This window comes from Protopterus annectens, chromosome 1.part2 (genome assembly GCF_019279795.1).
Source record: "Protopterus annectens isolate FY-2018-M chromosome 1.part2, PAN1.0, whole genome shotgun sequence".
Lineage (NCBI taxonomy): Eukaryota > Metazoa > Chordata > Ceratodontiformes > Protopteridae > Protopterus > Protopterus annectens.
In genome coordinates this window covers 992,288,287-992,312,626 of record NC_056727.1, presented here as the reverse complement: position 1 = coordinate 992,312,626, position 24,340 = coordinate 992,288,287, and the positions used below count along the sequence as shown (strand labels likewise).

Sequence of the window (24,340 nt, the reverse complement as noted above, 5' to 3'; positions counted from 1 at the left end):
TTGGTTGACTTCTTGAAACAGTCACCAAAGCCATTGGCGAGGAAAGGCAGTCCATACAGCCTACCTCGATCTGGCTAAGGCCTTCGATACAATACCCCACTCGGGTATCATTGAAAAACTCATCAGCTTAAATGTTAACCCATACATCACAAGATGGGTTGCAAACTGGCTGAGTGACAGAACCCACAGGGTCAGAGTTGCTGGGGCCATGTCAGACTCAAAGCCTGTCACAAGTGGTGTCCCACAGGGCTCAGTCCTGGGCCCACTCTTGTTTGGCATCTACTTTTCCGAAGTACAAGCAAACACAGGAGGGTTATGGCTGACAAAGTTTGCAGATGACTGCAAACTGGCCATAGTAGAAAACACATCTGACACAGATATCCTTCAGAAGGGTCTCACAGAAGCGGATAACTGGTGCCAGAGCCACGGCCTGAAGTTAAATGCCAAAAATGCATAGTCATACCCTTTGGGAAAAACAAGGTTACCCCTAGCTACCAAATAGGTGGCAATCCACTGAGCACAGAAGAAGTTATCAGGGACCTGGGGACCCAGGTTGATAGTAGTCTGTCATTCGACACCCATGTAGCTAAAGTAGTTAGGAAGACCTTCTACATTGCCCACCTTATCATGAAGGGATTCTCATCTAGATCAAGGGAGGTCATAGTCTCCTTTACTCATCACTCATCAGACCAATGATTGAGTACAATGCCCCATTCGGGATGTATCTGACCCGACACTTGCAGCAGCTGGAGAGGCCACAAAGTTCCTCACCAAAAGGATAAAGGGTCTCAAAATCTGTCCTATGCTGCCCGACTGAAAGAACTCCAGCTCTATTCAGTCGCCACCGCTTGCTCAGAGGTGACCTTTGCCTAACATACAAGGCCATGTCAAACCCAGATTTGATGAATATGCTTCACCTCAAAAAATCTAGATCCATCATAGCCACAAGGGCGGGAGACTTAAACCTCGACACGGCTATTAATAGGACGTGCTGGAGGGATAGATTCATCACCCAAAGACTCCCTATGCTGTGGAACAAAATCCCGGTACATGTGAGGCAGAGCACCTCGCTGGCCTTGTTCAAGAGAAATCTTGACCAGTGGATGGGAGATCGCAGATATACCCCAGGGATTACCTCAGTGTCACTGCTCGACAGAGGCACAGCAAAATAATGGGTATAGTTCCCCATACTAAAGGGGTGGCGTAAGCCACAAAATGATGGGCTAGGCTTGTAAATGCCCTCGGGCAGATAGCCTAGTATGAACCTATGAACACAATGGCCCAGATGGCTTATCTCACGCCAAACAAGCAAGGACAACTGACTCAATACTTTCAATTGATGGCAACAAAGACCCAACTCCCTGCAAGAAAAATTCTGCAGGCCTTGGGTTACATGGCATCTTGCATACTACTAATTCCATATGCCAGACTGCATATGAGGAAACTACAGTGGTACCTAAAGAATGTATGGTCTCAACACTGTCAGTTTGGAACAGTTATACGACTAATTCCTTGCCTTTAACAGGAGTTTCAGTGGTGGGCTCAAGCTTGTCACCTCAACAAGGGACAGCCTTTTACTCAACCCACAGCCAGGCAAACACTGACAACAGATGCATCGGATTACGCCTGGGGAGCATATATGGCAGGCAACTGTATTCAGGGCAAGTGGCCTGCAGAACAAAGGCATCTTCACATCAATCAAAAAGAGATGCTAGCTGTACAAAATGCTCTTATAGCTTTCAAGGACCTGCTGCATCCAGGACAACTACTACTAAAGACAGACAACACTACAGTTATGTAGTACATAAACAAGCAAGGGGGCACTCAGTCCTACTCCCTCTGCAGGCAAGCCATGACCTTGTGGAACACAGCTCTAAACTATCAAGTTCATCTGCAAGCACAATTCTTGCCAGGTGAGAAAAACGCACTGGCAGACGACTTAAGCAGAAACATCATGGATCCCCACGAATGGTAATTGAATCCACAAATATTCAGAATGATAACACAGACGTGGTGGAGCCCGGACATAGATCTGTTTGCATCCCCAATGAACTGCCAGTTACAGAAATTCTGCACAAGAAACTATCATCCACAAGCATGGAAAGTGGATGCCCTCTTTCAGCTGGAAAAACCTTCAAGTATACGCTTTCCCACAACTACCTCTCCTGCCAAAGGTATTCATAAAAACCAGGCAAGAAGAGCCAAAGATGATTCTGATTGCACCAGACTGGCCACGCCAGCACTGGTACCCAATCTTAAAGAACTTAGCACAAGGACCACCCTGGATTTTGCCTCAAATCCCACATCTGCTGACTCAGCACAACAGCCAGATACTACACAGCCAGCTAAAGACCTTAAACCTAGCTGCATGGAAGATTCCTTAGTCAAGCAAGCAATGCCGCTCTCCAAAGCTATTATGGATGTCATTCTGGAGGCCAGAAGGCCTAGTACCAGGAAAGCCTGTTCGGATAAATGGAAGAGATTCTGTGCCTGGAACCAAGCTCACAGCCTTGACCCTCATGTCCCAAACATTCCTCAGATACTACAATACTTAACTGAGGTGCTGGACAAAGCCCTCTCCTTCTCATCCATCAAGATCCACGCCTCTGCCATCTCTGCTCATTACAACACGGATCCACCAATTTTCTCTAATCCTTTGCTAAGACAGTACCTCAGAGGGGCTAAAAACATAAGACTGCCCCGTAGAGCACCTACTCCAACTTGGGACCTCAACTTTGTTTTGGAAAATAACTTTACCACCTTTTGAGCCAGCTAACACAGCAGAATTAAAATATATCTCTTGGAAAACTGCTCTGCTCCTGGCAATAACATCAGCACGAAGAGTTTCAGAATTACAGGCATTAATGGCAGTGGAACCTTTCCTCATTTTCCACCAGGACAGGGTGCCTTTAAGAACTAACCCTACGTTTATGCCAAAGGTGGTATCCAGTGTGGCTCTAAACCAAACTATTCATTTGCCAACTTTTTATCCAAAACCACAGAATAAAGGGGAGAGACTACTGCATTCCTTGGACATTCACAGGCAGTTATGCTTCTACTTGGTCAAAACCAAAGCTTTCAGGAAATCTGAGTAATTATTGGTAGCATATGCTGCAGGAGCACAGGGAAAAGTCATTTCAAAACAGACTATTTCAAAATGGATAGGACATTGTATACGTTTCTGCTATACAAACCATGGAAAATCTGTACCTAGAAGCATTAGATCTCACTCCACTAGGGCAACAGCCACTTTAACTGCCTACCTCAGAGGAGTTACCTACCAAGAATATTTTGGAAGCAGCAACTTGGAGTTCTGTACATACCTTCATCAAGCATTACCATCTGCCTCTATACTCTAAATCCAGAGCTGGCTTCACCACTGCTGTGCTGCAGGGCCTTATAGCCACCCCTAATGCCGTATAGAACCAGCCACCCTACCTCAGCTTTGGGATTCTACCCAAGTGTAATGACTGCAGCAGTGTAACACGATGAACATAGTACAGATGTCCTTCAAGAATGCAACTGCAGTCATAACATATGGGTTGTCCTGCCTCAGGCAGCCCTCGGTCGGCCGGATTCCAAAGTCTGGGTCTGTCGTCGGCTGGTGTCGCCTCCTCTCCGACGTCAGAACGGCTGGAGTATAACTGCATCAGCCGACACCATCTTCTCCAGTCTTTCTTGCCGCGCGGTGCCCGAAGCAGAAGCAGTTCGCAAGTGCCGGTCGGTCAGCTCCTGTGTTTTCAGTACCGAAGTCATCTAAAAGCGAAGTACCTCGTTGGGGAACATTTTTTCTTGCCTCAGCCGATGTCAGAACAAATTGAGAAAGTTAATAATTGTTTGTCTTGTGGTAAACAAATACCTCATAAGGACTTCCATTCTTATTGCCTGGGCCCAGACCATGACGTCTCGGCCTTTGCTGCCTGTGCTTGCTTTAATAAGCGCACTCTCAGGCGCCGGGCAGAATTTGCCGAAGACTTCTTTGGCGAATCTTTCGCTTATATCATGCCGTCGGAACAACCGACAACTCAATCTACCAAAAAACGAAAGGACCGGGACCGACATCCTCGGCCCGTGTCCTCCACCGATACTCCTAAACCCTCCGCGAGTGCTTTGGTCCCTTCGGAAGCGGTAATTCAACTGCTCCAGGCCGACGACACAGCGTTAATACGTCCTTTGGTCTCGGAGTCTACACCGGTGCCGGTTGTTGATTTTCCTTCAGAAACCGAAGTTCTGGATCTACCCGACACCATTCCTGTGGACAAGGTTACTCCTGCACGTGGGACAGCTAGGCCTCCTGTATCCATGTTCATCAAGGCCTTTGCACGTGCTAAGGCCGCCAGCCAGGCCAAGGCCCATACTAAACCTACTGCCCAGGCCCCTTCTTCTGATAAACAGATCATGTCTCTTGCTGCAGATCTTATTTCTCTTATCAGGGGGTCTCAGCCTCATCCAGACAGAGGTTCTCCGACGCCTGCAGAGAAAAGGCCCAGAACTGAGCAGGCCGACAACCTCTCTTCAGATGAAGCCTCTGGGGATTCTGAGCATTCAGATACCAAAGAAGAATCCTTCCAGGCCTATGAGGACTCTGATGCTGAGGAATCAATTCCCTCTGCCTCTCCTCCAGAGGATTTGTCGTTTGGTGAAGTCCTACACTATGAGGGAGCATTTTAAATGGCAGGGTCAGGAATTCTCTGATTCCAGGAAAAGGCTACGTACCTTCCTCAAGCTACCCCAGCACAGACCTTTAGCTATCCCTCCAGCTATGGATGTCCTGGATGATGTTTTCTCCGACTCCAGTGCTAACCCTGATTCTCTCCCTCCTGCTCCTGTCAAGCCAGACAGATATTATAGGGTCCCTGACACCCACAAACATCTCTTTAAGGCCCATTCTGTGGATCTAGAAACTATTTCACAGGGCCCCAAGGGAGTGGCTACTTCCACAGCCAAGAATCCACTGCCAGCGGATAGGGAAGCTAGGTCCCTGGAGAGATGGGGTAAAAAAGTTTATACCTCTACCACCCTGGCCATGAGGTCACTTAACTGCCTTTTTCATATGTTTCAGTACCAGGATTTTTACTGGATGATTTACAGAAAAGCTAGCCTCTCCTGAGCCTATTGATAGAAAGGCATTGCAGGATCTAGTACATAACACTCAGCAGGTTAGCAATCATTTTCTTCAGTGTGGTTATGATGCATTGGAGGCTTCATGTAGGGCAACTATGACTGGGGCTGTTATACGTAGACATGCTTGGTTAAAAGAACAGCCACTGCCAGACCATGTTAAAGTAAAGTTACTTGATGCACCTCTGGAAAAACAGAAGCTTTTTGGTGCTAATGCACAAGTGTGTTGAAGTCCATTGAGGAAAAAGCTAAATCAGTACAGACAGTCAAAGATTTCCCCAGGTTCAGCCACCCAGATTCAGCAGGAATTGGCCTTCAAAGAATTGGTCCTTTCCAGACACTGACAAGTTTCAAAGGGGAAAAAACAGGCGTGCCCGAGGTAGAGGGCAATAACGAGGCTCCTACAGGGGCCGCCAATGGCAACCAACAAATCAAAGAAGTGGCGCAGGCAGCCCAGCTGCACCACAAGGACAACCACAATGACTTGACTTTCATACCGTCTACAAAGGCTCAAAGAGAAGCACCTTTGGGTGGAAAATTATCCTTATTCTCAAAAAACTGGCATATCTTAACCAAGGACAACTGGATTCTGGATTTAATAGACAAAGGTTACAGATTCCACTTCCATACTTTACCAATAAGACAAGGCATGCCAAACCTGCCACTTCATCAAAGGGCAGAGGCACTCATTCAAGTTTCAAAGCTGTTAAATATAAAAGCAATAGAAAAGTTCCCTCCACAGGAACAAGGCCAGGGATTTTATTCAAGACTGTTCCTTGTTCCAAGAAAGGAAAACAAATGGAGGCCTATACTGGACTTGTCTACTCTAAATACTTATCTCATTGTGCCAAAGTTCAAAATGCTGACGTTGCAGCAACTCCTTCCCATGCTGGGCAAGGGGTCTTGGCTGGTCACTTTGGACCTCAAGGAGGCATACCTGCATGTCCCAATCAGACAAAGCTGCGGAAGATACTTCAGATTTCTTGCAGGGACAGAGCATTATCAATTCTCAGCATTGCCGTTTGGCTTATCTACTGCGCCCAGAGTGTTCACGAAATGCCTGGCATCAGTAGTGGCACACTGCAGACTCCAGGGGATTCAAATATACCCCTACCTGGACGACTGCCTCATACAAGCAGACAACAAACAAACCTTGATAGCAAACTTGCACTATGTCATTCAATTACTACAGGCCTTGGGATACGCAGTCAACATTCAGAAATCAAGACTTCTGCCATCCCAACAAATTATTTTCCTAGGAGCCAAACTGGACACAAAAACACAAATGGCTTATCTCAGAGGAAAAACAACAGCAGTTACCAGAGTACTTCAAAGGCCTAGCAAAGCTCTCCCAGCTGACTGCAAGGAAAATCCTGCAGGCCCTGGGGTTCATGGCATCTTGCATTCTCCTGATACCTTTGGCAAGACTTCATATGAGAAAGCTGCAATGGTATTTAAAAAGCTTATGGTCCCAACACAGCCAAAGCCTAGAGGACGTAATCCCACTCATTCCATGTCTGCAAAGAAAATTTTTGTGGTGGGGGCTCAAGCAAGTCAGTTAAACAAAGGCATGTCTTTCAACAAACCTCAAACAGGTCAAATGATTACAACAGACGCCTCAGACCATGGATGGGTGGGCGCACATGGAGGGCAGATGCATTCTAGGTCAATGGACACCAAGGGAAAGGCATCTGCACATAAACCAAAAAGAGATGTTGGCAGTGATGCATGCAATCGAGATTTTCGAAAAATCACTTCAACAAGGACATTTGCTAATAAGGACAGACAACACCACTGTTATGTGGTATATAAACAAGAAGGGAAGCACTCATTCTTATCCCCTCTGCAGACTAACAATGATTCTCTGGGAAAAATCCCTAAGTCTGAAGATACATTTGCAATCCCAGTTTGTGCCAGGCAAGGACAATGTACTGGCGGACAAGCTGAGCAGAAATTTCTTGGATCCACATGAATGGATGCTGCATCCTCACATTTTCTCACAAATAAGGACATGGGGAAGACCGGACATAGATCTCTTTGCTTCTCACATGAATCATCACCTGGAAAAGTTCTGTACAAGGACCCACCATCCTCTAGCCTGGAAAATGGATGCTCTCTCCTTCAGCTGGAATTCCCTAGCAATTTATGCATTCCCTCCTCTACCACTGCTGACCAAGGTGATACTGAAGATCAAAGCAGAACAACCAACAGGCATTTTGATAGCTCCAGACTGGCCAAGGCAGCACTGGTACCCATTGCTGTTGAGCATAACTCGGACCAAACTGTGGCCTCTACCCCTATGGCCTCTGCTTCTAACACAACACAATTACAGGGACTGTTCATCAAAACCTGAAAACATTGCATCTGACAAGCCTGGAGGTTACCATAACTCCTTCCGATATCTCTCTTTCCAAAAAAGTTCAAGAGATCTTACTGGAAGCACGCAGACCTTCCACCAGAAAAACCTATTCAGCCAAGTGGAAGAGATTCATCATCTGGAATGCTAACAGGGGTCAGGATACAACAGTATTGAGTATACCTCAGATATTGGAATACTTGGCAGAAATGTTTCATACTGGTCTCTCATATTCTTCCATAAAGATTCATGCCTCAGCAATCTCAGCAAAATACAATTGTGATCCACCTGTGTTTTCACATCCTTTGCTAAGACAGTTCCTAAGAGGGATAAAGAATATCAAACCTCCCAGGAAACCGCCAGTACCTGCATGGGACCTCAATTTCGTCTTGGAAAAATTAACTCTTCCTCCCTTTGAACCAGCAGCAACTTCAGAAATGCAATTTCTCTCATGGAAAACGGTTTTCCTATTGGCAATCACATCAGCAAGAAGAGTCTCTGAGATGCAGGCACTCATGACAGTACCTTCTTTTCTCATTTTTCATCAGGACAGAGTCTCTCTAAGAACCAACCCTTCATTCATGCCAAAAGTAATTTCCAGGGTGTCTCTAAATCAAGCCATTCACCTGCCTACTTTCTTCCCCAATCCTCAAAACAGGGGGGAAGCACTGCTGCATACTTTGGACATACACAGACAACTACACTACTACTTGGATAGAACTAAGGCCACCAGAAAGTCTGACCAACTGCTTGTAGCCTATGCTGCTGGAGTACAAGGAAGAGCAATCTCCAAACAAACAATTTCCAAATGGATTGGACACTGCATCAGATTCTGCTATTCTTTTCATGGAAACGGTGTGCCAGACAATATTAGGCCACACTCCACCAGAGCTATAGCCACATCCACAGCTTTCCTAAGAGGAGTAGCTACAAAGGACATTCTAGAGGCTGCTACATGGAGCTCCGTGCATACATTTACCAAGCACTACAACCTGTCTTTATACTCCAGATCCCGAGCAGGCTTTGCTTCGGCAGTCCTGCAGGGCATTTTAGCTACACCATCACTTTCTTAGTTCCAACCACCCCCAGCTTGGCTATGGTATTCAACCCATATGTTATGACTGCAGTTGCATTCTTGAAGGACATAGTACAGTTTTGTACCTACCATAAATGTAGATGTCCGATAGATATGCAACTGCAGTCGGATTTTCCCACCCTCCTACCCCTCTGCAACCTTCTTTATGGGTCCACTACCCCTATTCCTATTAGCTGGGGGTATCTCCTATGGTGTATCTGTTTATTACTGTTGTGCATGTCTGGAATTGTTTATCCATTAACCAAATTTAGCCTTCCTAGGAGGGCACCTGGCATCTGGGGCAAGAAACACCGAAGAAGATGGCGTCGGCCGATGCCTTTATACTCCAGCCATACTGACGTCGGAGAGGAGGTGACACCAGCCGACGCCGGACCCAGACTTTGGAATCCAGCCGACCGAGGGCTGCCTGAGGCAGGACAAACCCACATGTTATGACTGCAGTTGCATATCTATCGGACATCTACATTTATGGTAGGTACAAAACTGTACTTTTTGTACCTACCATAAATGTAGATGTTCAAGTGTGTATACACTGTTGCAGTCCAGGTTACCCTCCCTCCTTCCCCTCTTACTTGCTGGTACGTACCTATGTCTTCTACCCTTTACTACCTATGGGGAGTATTTGCTGGTAGCTGAAAGTTGTTGTTTGTTTTTCTTATGTATGTTTTATTAGCAATTTGAATTGCCTACCTATTTGGTTGCACCTGACATCTGGGGCAAGAAAAACTGAAGAAAATGGTGTCTGCTGCATCTTATGTACCCCTGTCGCACTGACGGCAGGGAAGAGGCAACAGCAACCAATGCCGGACCAAGACTTTGGAACTCAGGCCCACTGGGGAACCGTCTGACGGCAGGATAACCCAAGTGTAATGATTGCAGCAGCGTATACACTCGAACATCTACATTTATGGTAGGTACAAAACTGTACTTTATGGCAATTCCTCCTCTGCCCCCACACACACACACACACACACATACACACACACAGACATGGTGTCTTGTAGAACCAGTGCTTCTTTTATGCCTAAAGTGGTCAGTAATGCGTCCTTGAATTAGACCATCCATCTTCCTTCCTTTTCTCAAAATAGTAATGAGAAGATTCTGCATTCTTTGGATTTGCATAGACAACTCAGACATTGTTTAGACAAACTGAAGATATTAGGCAATCTGAGCAGCATTTTGCTTCTTTTCAGGACAAGAACTTGGGGTTTAACAGTTTCAAGGCAAACCATTTATTCTTGAATTTCTAAAGCCATTCCCTTTTGTTGTTTTCATAGCAAGCAGCTTGCTTTTACTTTTGTTTGTGCTAATTGTACTAGGAAGGTTGACTCTTCTGGAGTTTTTTTATGGGTCTCTGTGCTAAATCTGTTTTGAAAGCTGCTGCTTGGTCTTTATATATATTTACTGAGCACTAGAAGTTGTTTCTGATTTTCAGGGCCAGAGCAGGTTTTGCTAGGTTAAACCTCCATTGAGGGTTCCTTAGTTCCTTCTTCCATCCTTTTATGGCAGCTCTATTGCTCTTCCTATTGTAAGAACTACTGCAGCAGTGGTTAAGAAGAGTATACTGCAGGTGTGCTAGAACTTAACATAACAGTAGATGTCCTACTTGTCACTGTTGCAGTATTCTATCCCTCCCTCCTTCCCAGTATTTTTCCTTCTCCCTCTGACGGGAGTCTTTTTTCCTTCTTTCTGGATGCACATGTACCATCTTTCTTTTCTTCCTCATTGGCAGCTCCTCTTTTCCTGTGGCAATTAGTCTAAGGATTTGATGCTGGTACATTATTTATGTACTTTACTCCTGTGATGTAGGACATTCATCAGATGTACTGCACTTGGAAGGGCCCAAGCTTTGGTATGCATGCCATACATACAACCATCCTCAGCAGGATATCCCAGTTGTAAGGAATACTGCAACAGTGATAAGTAGGACATCTACTTTAATGGTAAGTTCTTATATGACTGTACTTTCTCTGCCCTCATAAAACAAATCATCTAGTACAGTGCACCCTTCGGTATGTACCTGACCAAGCATAGGTGACTTAAGCGACCTCCAAGATTACTCACTAAACGAATGCATCATATAGAAAATGAGTCTTACACAGACTGCCTCAAAGCATTGTCCATATACTGTCTACTATTGCTGCTGAGAGGCAACATATATGTGGCCTACAAAGCATCTTCTGATTCAGCCTTAATGCACATGTTGCATATCCACAAAAGAAATGGCACCAGAAACACCCAATCTAGAGATCTGAACCTAGTCTACAACATAAAAAGGACATGCCAAAAGTGCAGGTTTTTATGTCAAAGGTTGTCCCTTCTCTGAACAGGCTTCCCATCCAGTAGAAGAAAAGTTATTCCCTTCACTTCAGCAAAACTTGGATCAGTGGATGGGGAATTGCAAATTTACCCCTGGCGTGGCATCTGTCTCTGTTAGAGAAGAAATCCAATCCAGTACCAAGCACTCTGGTAGAACGGGAGTAATCACACAAAAGTGAACTCTCGACCAAATAAATGCCAACGATTTTATTCCACAAACCACATAGATGGACAGTTCCAAGGCAGTACGATACAATACGAAATAGTGCACTTGAAAAACACTTGAAACAGAATCACACAATGAGATGGTTTAGCGCTTTCATCTGGCAACAGCAGATTTCTTCAGAACCATATTGTTTTCTGCATCATCAGTTTAAATAACCAACATTTTGGCGCCAAAACATTAATTAGTGATTAATTATTCAATATTATATCAAATATGCATTCCATCATAGTGTACTGTCCTTATTAATCGTACTGAAGTAAATATTATAAATTTTTGTAAATATACTGCTTAAATTTTAAACACTGTATAAATAATATATGTAAAATTTATAATTACTTCAGTACGATTAATAAGGACAGTACACTATGATGGAATGCATATTTGATATAATATTGAATAATTAATCACTAATTAATGTTTTGGCGCCAAAATGTTGGTTATTTAAACTGATGATGCAGAAAACAATATGGTTCTGAAGAAATCTGCTGTTGCGAGATGAAAGCGCTAAACCATCTCATTGTGTGATTCTGTTTCAAGTGTTTTTCAAGTGCACTATTTCGTATTGTATCGTACTGCCTTGGAACTGTCTATCTATGTGGTTTGTGGAATAAAATCGGCATTTATTTGGTCGAGAGTTCACTTTTGTGTGATTACTCCCGTTCTACCCGAGTGCTTGGTACTGGATTGGATTCCTTCACTGGTTGTTGTGCTACTTCTTTTCTTGTTATCTGTTAGAGAAGAAGCTTGTAAATGCTCAACCACTCGTGCTTAAGTTTGTATACAGCTCCCACATAACTTACAGGATCAATACTCTACTAATATTTCTTGGAAGCATATCTAGGATTAAGTTTGCCCAGTATTTTGCTGTGATCCAATGGACTGTGTCTTTGAAGCTTTGGAAGCTTGCAGGCTGTTGTACCTATGCAGGCTACAACCCCATATAGCTAAGGCTTGCTTATAGCAGTGATCATTTGAACATCTGCTTGTATGTTAAGTTTACTTACCCAACTGTACTTTTCACTAGTTTTTCTTTTGTATCTTCCTGCTGAGCTTCCAATTCCACACTTCTTTGCTTCAACTTCAGTTCTGTCATGTACAACCTACTATGCCATCTGAATGATAGGGGAGTACATTTTTGACTTCTTTCAGACTTTTCTAATCTGTTTTTATGTAGTCAATCATTGTCCAGTTCAGTTTCATGACTTTAGGTATTTGATTCATCTTTTTCTGCAGTGAAGGCATATTTAATTCTTTTTTGTAGAAATCTTCCTCCTCCTCACCTGAATTTCCCACGAAGAATGCCTTTTGCAGTCATTAGGGCACCCCTTTCTCATTCCAGAAACTCTTCCTTCCTCTTGCTTTGGATGTCCAGAACCTCTAGGTCATCTATTTCTATTAACTTTTTTTGAAGATTTTTATATTGCCTGCTTTTAAAACATTTTTTTTTTGGTAACTGCATGGGATTATTAGAATCACTGTGCTGAAGTCTTTGGTCCCATACCCCGCGCTCTAAAGATAGTATTTTAATTGAATTTTCATAAATGAGTTTAGTAGGGAATGTCAACCTCTGTATGGGACATGGATGATGCATAGTGATGAGTTATAATATTCAGGACTACTGATCTTTGTGGTTTATACATGTGGCAGATGTGTGCTTGCTTGAGATGTGGGGTGTTGCAGGGTGAATTGCCCCACCCCATCTCCTCCTTCAAAAACTCAGTGAAAGTTTAATTTCTTTGACTAACAAAGAAATACCCTTTTTGTTGACTTCTGTCTCTTGTAGAGTGAAGTAAAGATGGGCTCTGATATTGAAGCTATGTAGGGAATTATTGAATGTTATGGAGTCGTTTTTATGGGACTATATAAAGGCCATGGAATAAGACTTTAACATAGGAAGGATTTTGAGTCAGTCTTTTATGGTCTTGTGAATTTTGTCATTTTGAATTCAATCCTGTATTGTGGATTATGTGCAAAAGTCACATCCTGTGTGATTTTGTGGAAATGAGGGGTTTTGTGTGTTCGTCATCTTGAAGTTGAGTACATGGTCCTTACAGTGAACATAAAGATGAAAAAATGTTGTCAGAATAAAAGACAGTATCATCAGTTACGCTGACGGAAAACGTATTTAACTGCTTTCGGTTTTAAATCCTCTCTTTTCAGGTCTGTAACATTGTAGCTGGACAGAGATGTATTAAAAAGCTGACAGACAATCAGACATCCACCATGATAAAGGCAACTGCAAGGTCGGCACCTGACAGGCAAGAAGAGATTAGCCGTCTGGTAAGATAGTGCAAGAATGTAATAAGTATAGTTGCAATTTTATAATGAATACTTTTAGGGTTGTCACCTGTAAGGAATTTTTCCTGACAATTGGGAAATCTGTGTGTCTGTCACTGTCAGGAATTTCAGGTTTGGTGAAAGTGTTTGTCGTATATTTTGAGTCTTGTTGAGAGCTAACATTTCTTTAGTGTATTTCTGAAAATGTTTTTGTTTAATTTGGATTTCCTGTTAGCATTAAAATTATTTTGGCAGAATGATCTTTTGTTTCAGCTGGGATCCTGGGTGGTGTGAAATATGACCATTAGCAGGCAATTAGATGACTCAAAAGAGTCCTCTTCAGTGTTTGTTCTCTATGGTAAAATTAAAATTTCATATTTTGTGACTTCAGTATAAATAATGTAGATATTAATAAAACGTGAATTCATGAAAATTATAAAGTACTCATTGTGGGAAAATGTGGAATAATATTATACACTTACTGTTATTTCCCAGTAGGATTTTTTAGAATCCCATGCTTATCTAGTGTGATAGTTACTAAAAACATTACTAATATCTTTTAGCATAATTAGCATGTCTATACATTTGCTTAGTTGTTACCTTTAGCATATTATTAACAGTTTATTCAGAACTGTTGCTACTAGCATGATGATCAACTTTGAAAGAGAAATGGGTAGGGCAATAAGAGGAGCAGAGTGTGGGACTTTTGTCAGGTTTTTGCCTGTTCCGCAGGTAACGCTTCTAATTTGTTGCATTTGGTGAACTGAAAAGAAGTAGCATATTCTCTGTAGTCATCAGTGACTGTATTTGTTTTTAATCAGTGACTGGTTTTGAGAGCTTACTCAAAAGCAGGTTATATATTCTTTTAAGAGTACAAAAAGATTGCTGTCATCTCTCTGGTGAGGTAACCACTAATGTGTCAAGTCTACCTTAAGTAACAGTTTAGTGAATACCACAGGCCATAGAACTGCATGACAGATGAAACTTTTCCAAATTGCTTGTAACTTTCCCCTTTCCCATAATAAATAATACATCATTCACCTGTCTCTCTCCAGTTCTTTGTCTTGCATCTTGAATGTGCAGAGGAAAACATGCTCTGGCTACTTTGCTGCTTATTGTTTGGATTTTGATTGGAATGTGTTTGCAAGTTCTACAGTTTTCTTTTTCTTATGTAAGTTTTTGCTAGTCTGTCATTCCTTTTCATCTGGCACTAGTTTTGCAGTAAGTGACATAATTGCATGTATTGTCAGGCCTCCTGAGTTGTTCCTATGGCCATCTATCTTTCAGACTGTGTTTTTAGACCGTTGTTTTAGTGCTAACAGCAGTACTATTGGTAATAGCTTTCCCATCATTGGCTCCAGGCTTGACTTCTCTATTATCAAAATTTGTAATGCAATGTCTTTGGGCCCCCTCACTATGCCGTAGCAGTTGCATTGGTTGCTGTGATGCTTTGTTTGATAGTATCAGTGTCCATTTTCTTGTCTTTCCAAGCTGTTCCATAGGGAATATTTTCACCAGTAAAAGAGAATTCTAATTGTTGGAGTCATAGCATCTGGGCATCCTGTTTCCAGGGAGCATGGAAGCTGGCCCACTTTTCAGAGCTTTGCCTTCTACATTTTGACTTCATCCAACTCCACTCTGAGTTGCAAATTCATTGATGGTGTAAGAGGGGAACTCATTGACGCCATCCTCTGGCTTTCTTGTATTTCCTAGTTGCTTACTCGTTCTGGTGTTCTCAATCTTAATTTTGTAGGCTTACTTCAAGGCATTCAGATACGTACACTGCTAGGAAAAGCTTTCTATTTCTGCTTAGAGGTGTCAGAGATATTGTGTTAGTAACTTTTATGATTGCAGTAAACCAATTTCATTTTTCTGTTCATACTGTGTTCTGTCTACATCTGGAACATAATGTGGACATTTGTCCACATAGTGCCAGAGTCAACCTGAAGAAGTACTGGTGTGTTGCAGAAAATGTCTGTTTTTTAGCCTAGAGAATGCCAGTGCCTTGGATTCAGTCTGCCATGCATCAGCCAAGATTGACAATACAAAGTGTAGACATTTGGAGAAATTCAGTAGGTAGAAGCAAAGGGCAAGAGATGGTCATTTTGTGCCTGAGGATTTTGTTGGGCCAGCTGACATGGAACTGATTGACATGATTACAGCCCCCATATTCACAGCTGGTAGCCACCACATTGTCAGCTGATAGTGTGCCCTCACAGGCCAAAGCTGTCCTGCCATTGGTTAGTCTGGCTCTTTCTGTGAATCTTTGGATTTGACACCTGAGTCATTGTTGGGGGGAAAAGGAGGAGCAGTGTCCTGACTTAGCTTATTTGCACAGACACTTGAGCATATAGAGAAGTATCATGCCCTCCATCTGAGCCCTATAAGGTGGCTACACCAGATGTTCTTCATAGTCAGTATTGCAGTATTAATTCTTGGGTTTTTCTTCCATGCAAAAGCCCATGACCGGCCCAGTTTCCGGAGTCTTTGTATCATTCCAAGCTAGTGGATTACAGAAATCTGGACATTTGGGTATAAGAAGGGTGTCTGGCACCATCTTCAGTTCTTTCTAGCCATTCAGTCTGATTTGCTTTCATGTGTGTTCAATATGCTTGGAGTCCATTAAGTTGTCTTGTGATTTCAGAGATCATTCTTCTCCTTCTAGTCAGATAATCCCCTTTGGGGAAATTTCTCTAATTTTTATGTTCAAGCAATTGTGTACTTTTTTGAAAGTGTGGGAAGCAAGTCCCACAAAGATTTTCACTCATTTGTCTGCTCTGCTTGGGGCCTCAGCATAACTTTTCTAACTGTCCTAAGTGTACAAAATTCCATGCTTAAATATATGACAGAGGTATTTTCTGCCCATATGGGATCATCAGCTTCCTCAGTGGCATTGCAGTCCATTGTTACTGTAGGGTTTCCACAGTTTCTAGAATTTGCTAGAGTCATTCCAAAAAAGGGAAAGACGAAAGAATGCCAAGGACCCTGATGTTTCTGTTAAGTCGCCTGATGACATAGGTGAGTACCTTTGCAAGCCCCCTAGTATGATTCCTAGGCCCGAACCATCTGGCGCTTCCCCTTGGGAGGTTGCTATGGCTTTTGGCCTACCTTTAGATGTCACCATGGTTCACACATCTATTGGGTATGAGGTTGTTTTGCAAGCTTGAGCTTCTGATAGCTGCGCAGTGTCTATGGGATCTGTCTTTTTCGACTATCAGTAACACCTGAACTTGTGGTTGGATGGCCACATCCCCTGGTCACTCCTGTAAAACTGACAACCAGACCGAAGATGATCACTTCATTTGCTTTGTCACCACCTGCAGCTACCTCTACTTAGGCTGAAACCCAAGACCTCCTTACAATAGCACATGACTTTCTGGCTTTCATAAAATCCAGAGCCATCTCATTCATCCACCTGTGAGGCCGCTCCATCTAAAAAGATCAGGGAGATAGCTTTTTAGGAAAAAGAAGATTCCTGAAGCTCAGAGGATGAGGAGGGATTGTCTTACTGTGGAAACTTACCAGTTCAAAGTTGCTCAGATTTAGAAGCCCCCCCAGGACCTTTCCTTTTGGAATACCCTGCACAGAATGAAGGAGGCTTTTAGTTGAGAAAGTAAGCATTTCTCCCAGGCTGGGAGCCACTGTAGGGAACTCCTGAGTTTGCCTTCTCCCCTGACCACTGGCTTTTTCCTCCAGTGAATGTCTTCAAAGACATAACTGTAACACCCTAATTCTCTACCCACTGCTTCAAGGAAACTGGACAGATTTTAGAGTGCTTAAAACTCATAAGCACCTCTATAAAAATTTGAAGGGTGATCCTTCTATTGTTTCATCTGAATTCACTAAAGGTGTACCTAAAGATGCTAACAAGACATCCTCTGTCTAATGACAGGGAATGCAAATTACTATACAGATTTGGGAAGAAAGCCTATGCCCCTGCCACCCTGGCAATGAGAGCTTTAAACGGGCAATTACATATGCTTGCGCACCTTGAATCTCTCCAAGACAGAATGCTAGCTAAGGTAGACTCTATTTCCAGATAGAACCTTATCCAAGGAAATTCAGAAGATAGCCAGAGAAGTTTTACAAGTCTCTAGATACTCTTTAAATTGTGGCTGACACCTTAGATGCTTCTTGCAGAGCAACTGCCACAGGTTCTTTCATCCGCAGACATGTATGATTCGGGACCCAGCCCTTGTCAGCTCAAGTAAAGATTGAACTACTAGATGCTCCATTCGATAAATAATTATTTTGGTTTGTCAGTTGAACAAGTTTTTTGAGAAACGGGACAAAAAAAGGAAAGCAAATTCAAACTGTGAAAGAATTTTGCCTATCTCCCACCCCAAGGTATAGGAATTTCCTTCAAATCCTTAGTCTTTTCCACCTAGACAAAACAAGGAGAGGCCTTCCTATTTAAAAAAAAATCTAGGAAATGGTATACAGAACAGTTTGGAAGGGCAGGGGGCTCCAAGGAGCCAGCCCACCCAGCACAAAGAGCAACTGTGATTATGTTCTACCCCTCTCTTTCTTTAACCCTTTCCGTCCCTTCCTAAACCAGTAGAAATCCATCACCATGAACCAATGAATACCCAGCATAATAAAGAAAGGGTACTATATTCAAAACTGAGAAATTCCACCCATCATGGGTATTCCAAAACTTCCAAAAGAGCAAGAAAGTCTTTTAACATGTATTATCAGAGAACTACTTTAGCAAGGATCAAGTCAGTGTGTCCCTCCAGAAAAAGAAGGAAAAGGCTTCTACTCAAGGATTTTGTAGTCTCAAGAAAAGAGGGCAGTTGAAAACTAATCTTGGACCTCTGAAAGCTAAACAAGTTCCTTAACATCTCAACATTCAGAATGCTTACATAGCAGAAATTACTGCCAGTGATCTTTCCAGGTATTTCCATGGTCACCGTAGGCCTAAACGATGCTTACCTCCCTGACCCCATAGCAGACTCAAAAAGTAACTTTGATTTTGTAGTAACAGGCTCCCACCCCCACTTTGGTGCTGTACCCTTTGGGCTATCTGCTGCAATAGACTTTTTTGCCTCTCTCCACAACATGCAACTGCAGATGTTCTGCTCCAGAACACAACAGACAGGAGCTTGGAATATGGATGGATTCTCCTTCACGTGGACAACCTGGTTCCTGTCCTTGCCTCAGATTTCCAAGGTACTAACAAAAATCAGGGCAGACAAACCCAGCATAATCCTAGTGGCCCCCTTCTGGCTAAGATGACACTTGTTTTCCCCTCCTTCTGATGTTTAATGAGAGGAGATTCCCACACCCTTCCGCAGGCAATAGATGTCAGCCAGGTGAAGGGGTCTGTCTTCCATCCCCACTTTGCCACACTCAAGTTAACCAACTGGAGGATTGAGTTTTGACACCAAGGACAGCTTATCCCAAGAAGCTGCTCTCCATTTTACGGTAAGTAAGAAAGCTCAGTATCAAGCAATCATACCTGGCAAAATGAAAAAGACTTTCTGCCTGGTGCCACGGCAATAACATAGATTCTACTCAGGCATCGGCACCATTTTGCAGTACTTGTCAGGCCTCTTTACACTAGGCCTTTCCCATTTCAGCATTAAGGTACATGTGTTTGAATTTCAGCTTGGGTGAACAATGCTCCACCTATATTCTCACTCCCCAGTGTGAACCTTTTTCCATAAGGGGTGATTCACTTCAGACCACCGAGAGGGAATGTCATTCCACCTTAAAATCAATTGTTTTCGAAAAGCTAACATTGCCTCCCTTTGAACCTGCTACCACTCCCTTCCTAAGGATTCTCACCTGAAAGACATTTCTGATACCTATGATTTCAAGTAGGAGAGTTTCTGAACTACAAGCCTTCATTTGTAAAGAAACCTTTCATTGTTTTCCACAAGGTAGGGTCACCCTCAGAACAAACCCAAACTTTGCTTAAAGTGGTATCAGAAATTACTTTAAACCAGTTTGTCCACCTACCAGTCTTCTACCCAAATTCATAGAGCAGGGCAGAGCAAGTCCTTTATTCCCTAGATGTGCACAGACAGCTCAGAGCAAGTCATTTATTCACTGGATGTGCACAGACAGATCGGGTACTATCTAGATAGGAGAAAAAGCCGTAATAGAGCAGAGCAACTGCTGGTAGCTTTCGCAGAAGGTAAACTGGGCAAACCTGTCTCCAGACAGCCTCTAAATGGATAGCTAACTGCATTAAGTTCTGTTACTCACATCATGGAAAGGAATTACCTTGGCATATTAAAGCCCACTCCACCAGATGTGGAGTGATTACCACTGCTTTTCTCAGTGGAGTTCCACCCAGGTCATTCTAGAGGCAGCCACATAGAATTCAGTGCACACTGTCACAAAACACTGTAACGTAGGCAATGCTTCCAGGGCTAGAGCAGGTTTTGCTTCTGCCATCCTGCAAAGTATTTGTTTTCCTAAGGCCATACAGATAAGCCACCACGTAATTTTTAACTTTGGGCATTCTCCCAAGAATCAATGCCACAACACTGAAGGACTATGAAGAACATAGTGCATTTGTGTCACACTAAAGATAATTGCAGATGATTGAGTAGATTAGTGTTGCAGCACATACTTCCACTGTCGGAAACCTCTGTCGACTGACCACTTGTCTTCCCCTTGCTGGGTATGAGGGGTAGAGGAGTTCTCTGAAGATGGTCCTCTCATCTCCATCACCCCCTCTTTGCCTCCTGTGATTTTCCTCCTTTTCACTAAAATTTATACACCTGGAGAGGTTTGTGCTGTCCTCTGGCATCAGACTGCCTGTTCACTGTGTAGATAGACCTGACTATTGTGCTTATGGACACCCTTCTAACACTCTGATATCTGAATGTTGGTCATTGGATGTCTGTTGGCTAGGAATAGTGAAAAGTCTCTGGAAATCATGCTGTCTGTGGGCTTCTGCGTGGCAGGAAGACCCAGGAAAATTAGTACTGCAACATTAATCTACTCGAACATCTAAAGTTATGTTAAGTGGTACAACTGTACTTTCTGTTGAGGCCCTAAACAGATGATTGGAAGCTTGTCACACCCAAGGTCAACTAGAGCATTGTCCCATGCCACTAATCAAACTACTTTCCAGGACCTGCTACAGCTGGCCAAAGATTTCATGAGTTTCTTTAAATCCAAGCACTCGTTTTTTGGTGACACCTGTGGTGTTTGGAGGTCCTTCATAAAGGAATAATACAGAAATATCCTAGGGCAGGATTCAGATACTTCTTACTCAGAGCAAATGTACTGGCATATGAAATACAGATGTGTATGTGTGCCCCCAGTACTTTGACACAGAGGGCAGTTTATCCTTTGCTTTGCCACCAGATGTTTCATTTAGTAAACCTTTCACACTTTCACATGATTAGGGAAAACTTCAAATAGGAAGCAAATTAAGTCTCTCAGACCCAGCTAAAATGCAGGGACTTTTTACTTGGGCTGAAGCTGCTGCTTTATAGCTCCAGTTTTAGAAGTACAGGATGATGTGTTCATTAGTACAACTGTGGAGCTGGATTCCCTCCCCTATCCCTTGGAAGCCTGACCATATCTACAGGCTCCCAAATTTCCATAAGTTTCTATACAAGACTTGTTTAGCTGACACTTGATTCTAGAAAAATAAACCTCTCTAGCTGTATCCAGGAAGCCCATTTCCAGTAGCAGAGTGCAAGATATGCAGCCATTTTTGGAGGAAAACGTGCATCTTTTACTACCTTGACCTTGGAGCCTTCATCTGCCATACATGTTTAAGTGGTGCATCAGCTACTTGAAAGTGTAATTAAGGTGTATGCCTGGCTTGTTACTTTAGCTTCTGCCAGACCATATTAAGGCAAAGCTCCAAATTGTACAAATTCCGTTTCCTAAGCATGTCCAAATTGGCAGGCATTGTCCCAGTTCCCAAGGAGCAGTCCTGGTCCTTGCTCCTTTTTAGAGGACCTTCTAACACAAGGGGCAAGAAAGAATGACAGAAGGAGATTAGAGTACAGGACTTTACACCAAACATTTTCTAGTGCTGAGAAAAGGCAGATATTTGAAGAGTAATTTTAGATATGTAAAGGTTAAGTAAATTGTGAAAAGTACCAAGATTGCTTACACTGAACTGCTTTTCCCTTATGCCTTTTGTCGTCACATTAAATCTAAAAAAATGCTTGTCTTCTCATTTTCATTGCAAAGATCAGAAAAGTTTTGAAGATTTGAGGGAAGAGTACACGACTAATTCACATATTTTCTCCTTGGCTTCTCTGCTGCATTTTGGATATTCATAAAGTGCCTGACTTCCATAATTGCTTATTGCAGGATCGAGGTAATTCATATTTAGCCTCTAGATGACTGCATGATTCTAGAAGCAGTTTAGAAAACACTGCACCCTAGCATGTTTCAGGTATCTATTAGCTTGTCTATAAACTTACCAAAATCCCATCTGAACCTTGTGAAACCGGTTCAGTTCTTGTGGGCAATGCTTGACACAGACCAACAAGAGAGCTTTTTTTTTCTCAGGGCAGAGTACTTTGTCCAAGTACCTCAAGGCATTTTTATAGGAGGACACCATTATGGCAAGGGGGACAGTCTTGGAGTACATAACTTCCTGCGTAGTCTGGGTCCCTCTAGCAAGATAACTTACAAGGAAGCTGCAGAAACGGATGTCATCACACGCAACCATTAACGTATCCATTTTACCTCTTAAAGGAGAACTGCAGCTACAGACTGAAAAAAACATTTTTATTTCAACGTCTTGATGTTTCCTACATTTTAACAACACTTTTGGACTCTATATTTGTTTATATTTTTAAATGTAATTCCAGAGTCTGCACACATGGTATCTGGCGTCTTGATTTTTTTCAGTCTACCTCCAGGTATTCCACATTGCAGTGTTTGGCTTTAAAGTATTACATAATAACTCCTTTGGTCTCACATTTGCTCCCAATGTTATTCACCAAATTCATCACAGCTCAGCAAAGGTAGTGACAAGCCAAGCTTGTCCTCTCCCTAGATAACTACCTCCTTGCTTACTCCATCCCAGGTGGATGGTAGTGTACAGAATTGTAGTCTGTTCAATTTCTTTCATTCCACTGAAGTAAGAGTGAACCTTGCAAAGTCTCACTAGATTCTCTTACAGTTGTGAGCTGTACACTGTTCAGACATTACGTGCAAGGACAGGATGCTTAGTTTTCAGAAGGCAGTTACCTCTGTTCTCTTAGCACAATTTGCTCCAGTGAGACTTGACTGAAGTCAACTTCTGTTAATTTATTTTTTTTTTGGTGCCCTCATGCTAGTTTTCACTTGATTCTTAAACAGTGAACTGTCAGTTGTGCAAAGATCTTTGCAAGTTTGGTCTTTATTTGAAGTGTGTAGAGCCAAGTGCTTTTCCATGGGCGGTTGGAACCCTAAGATTCTTCAGAGAAGAAGCTTTCAGTACTGGAAGCTTCAAACTACAATTTGTATAGTTGTGTCATCTCTAGGGTGGGTGAGAGCAGTGCAGTTAATCATGTGGACAGACAACAAGAGATGGTCATTATCCAAGTGCAACGCATTTACAAAGCCAGGAGATGATCAAGTTGAACTTTAATTGTACTCTAAAGAGTGCTCTTGCCTTAATGTTAAGGTGATAGGATTCCTGGTTTTAGAAGCATAGTGAAAAAACGGAGTTGTTGGTGGATTTATTGGGTTTACATACATGAAGAATTTATCAGAGGAGCACTGCAGCCTGGATGGTTTGTACAGTTTTATGTGCTTGGTGAGAGAAGGGCAGTGGTTTGGTTTATAGATTATGTGGATGAAAGGAAGTTGAAGTATGTTACATAGTGTGCTAATTCTAGACACTGACGTTCCATAAGGTTTGTACAGTGACCCAAGTGAAATATTTGTTACAAATTGTGCTTTTTTTTTTGTTGTAACATTGCTCAAGTTTACTAAACAAGGTTGCTTGGATGTTACTGAAAATGGGTGCGGAACTTGTAAAAGTAGGCAGGAGATGGCAGTGGCTTTTCTTGCAATGTTTGTCTTTACCTCTGTAGAGTGTGTGTAACTTTTGATGCATTTTTTTCTCTATTTATGGAAATCAAAATTTAAGTCTTCATCTAAGTGGATACCTAGTAGTAGGATGTGCGACAAGTTCAATTTTTGTATTGTTGAAGAGTTACTGGAAGAGAAGGTTTTATCAGTTGCAATATGTTTTATGAGGTTGTCAACCAAGGTTCTACTGAGAAGGACTCCTGGGTTAGTTTTGTATTTGTCAAGGATTTTGTTGAGCAAATAAGGTGGAGTCAGCATACCGTTGCAGGGAGACACTTTTACAAGCCTTACTGAGGTAATCAATATACATGTTAAAACAAAACAGGGTTGGCCCCAAGCTGGATCAATGTGGTACACTAACTGGTATTGGGAAAAAGGATGAGACGGTAGCTATAGAGCAGAGAAAGAAGTGTTGCTGAGTCTTAGATTACAGAGTCTGTGTGAGAGAATGAAGTGTGCGATCAAAATAATTGGATAGGTCGAGAAAGAAGGCTAATACTATATTGCCATCATTCCTTTTTGTGTTAAATGTGTTGGTAAAACTAAAGAGGGTGGTAGAGGTGCAATGGTACGGGCAAAAGCCATGGTGAGAAGAAACAGGAGAGTGGTTTATGTGACAATTTACGAGTTGGCCTCTGATGCACTTCCTGTGGATCATGTGGGAGAGAGTATAGCTATGGTCTTGTAATTAGTGACCTCAGCTGAGTGGCCACCTCTGCTTAGGGGAAGGATGTAACACTTTTCACAGAGGATGGGGGTATGAGCTTTGTTGACAGATCTGTTTATTAATATTGTGATTTGGAAACCTATGACCATTTTTACAAGCAATGGACTTCAAAAGCTGGATATATAAACTGGGCACTATCCTGCCCTAGGGCATTTACAGTTTCAAGTGGTCAAAAAGGGTAATAATCACCAGATGTGGAAGAAATCTTAA

At 42.6% G+C, this 24,340-nt stretch overlaps 1 protein-coding gene across 2 annotated transcripts in view; it reads left to right on the top strand.

Annotated features, from left to right (window-relative positions):
* Positions 1-24,340, top strand: part of LOC122792214 (protein argonaute-1) — a 1,920,205-nt gene that overhangs the window by 935,714 nt on the left and 960,151 nt on the right. For both annotated transcript variants that reach the window (XM_044059955.1, XM_044059956.1), the window contains exon 9: positions 13,279-13,398. In XM_044059955.1, coding sequence (XP_043915890.1) covers positions 13,279-13,398 — 120 coding nt within the window. The remainder of the gene's footprint in view (positions 1-13,278; positions 13,399-24,340) is intronic.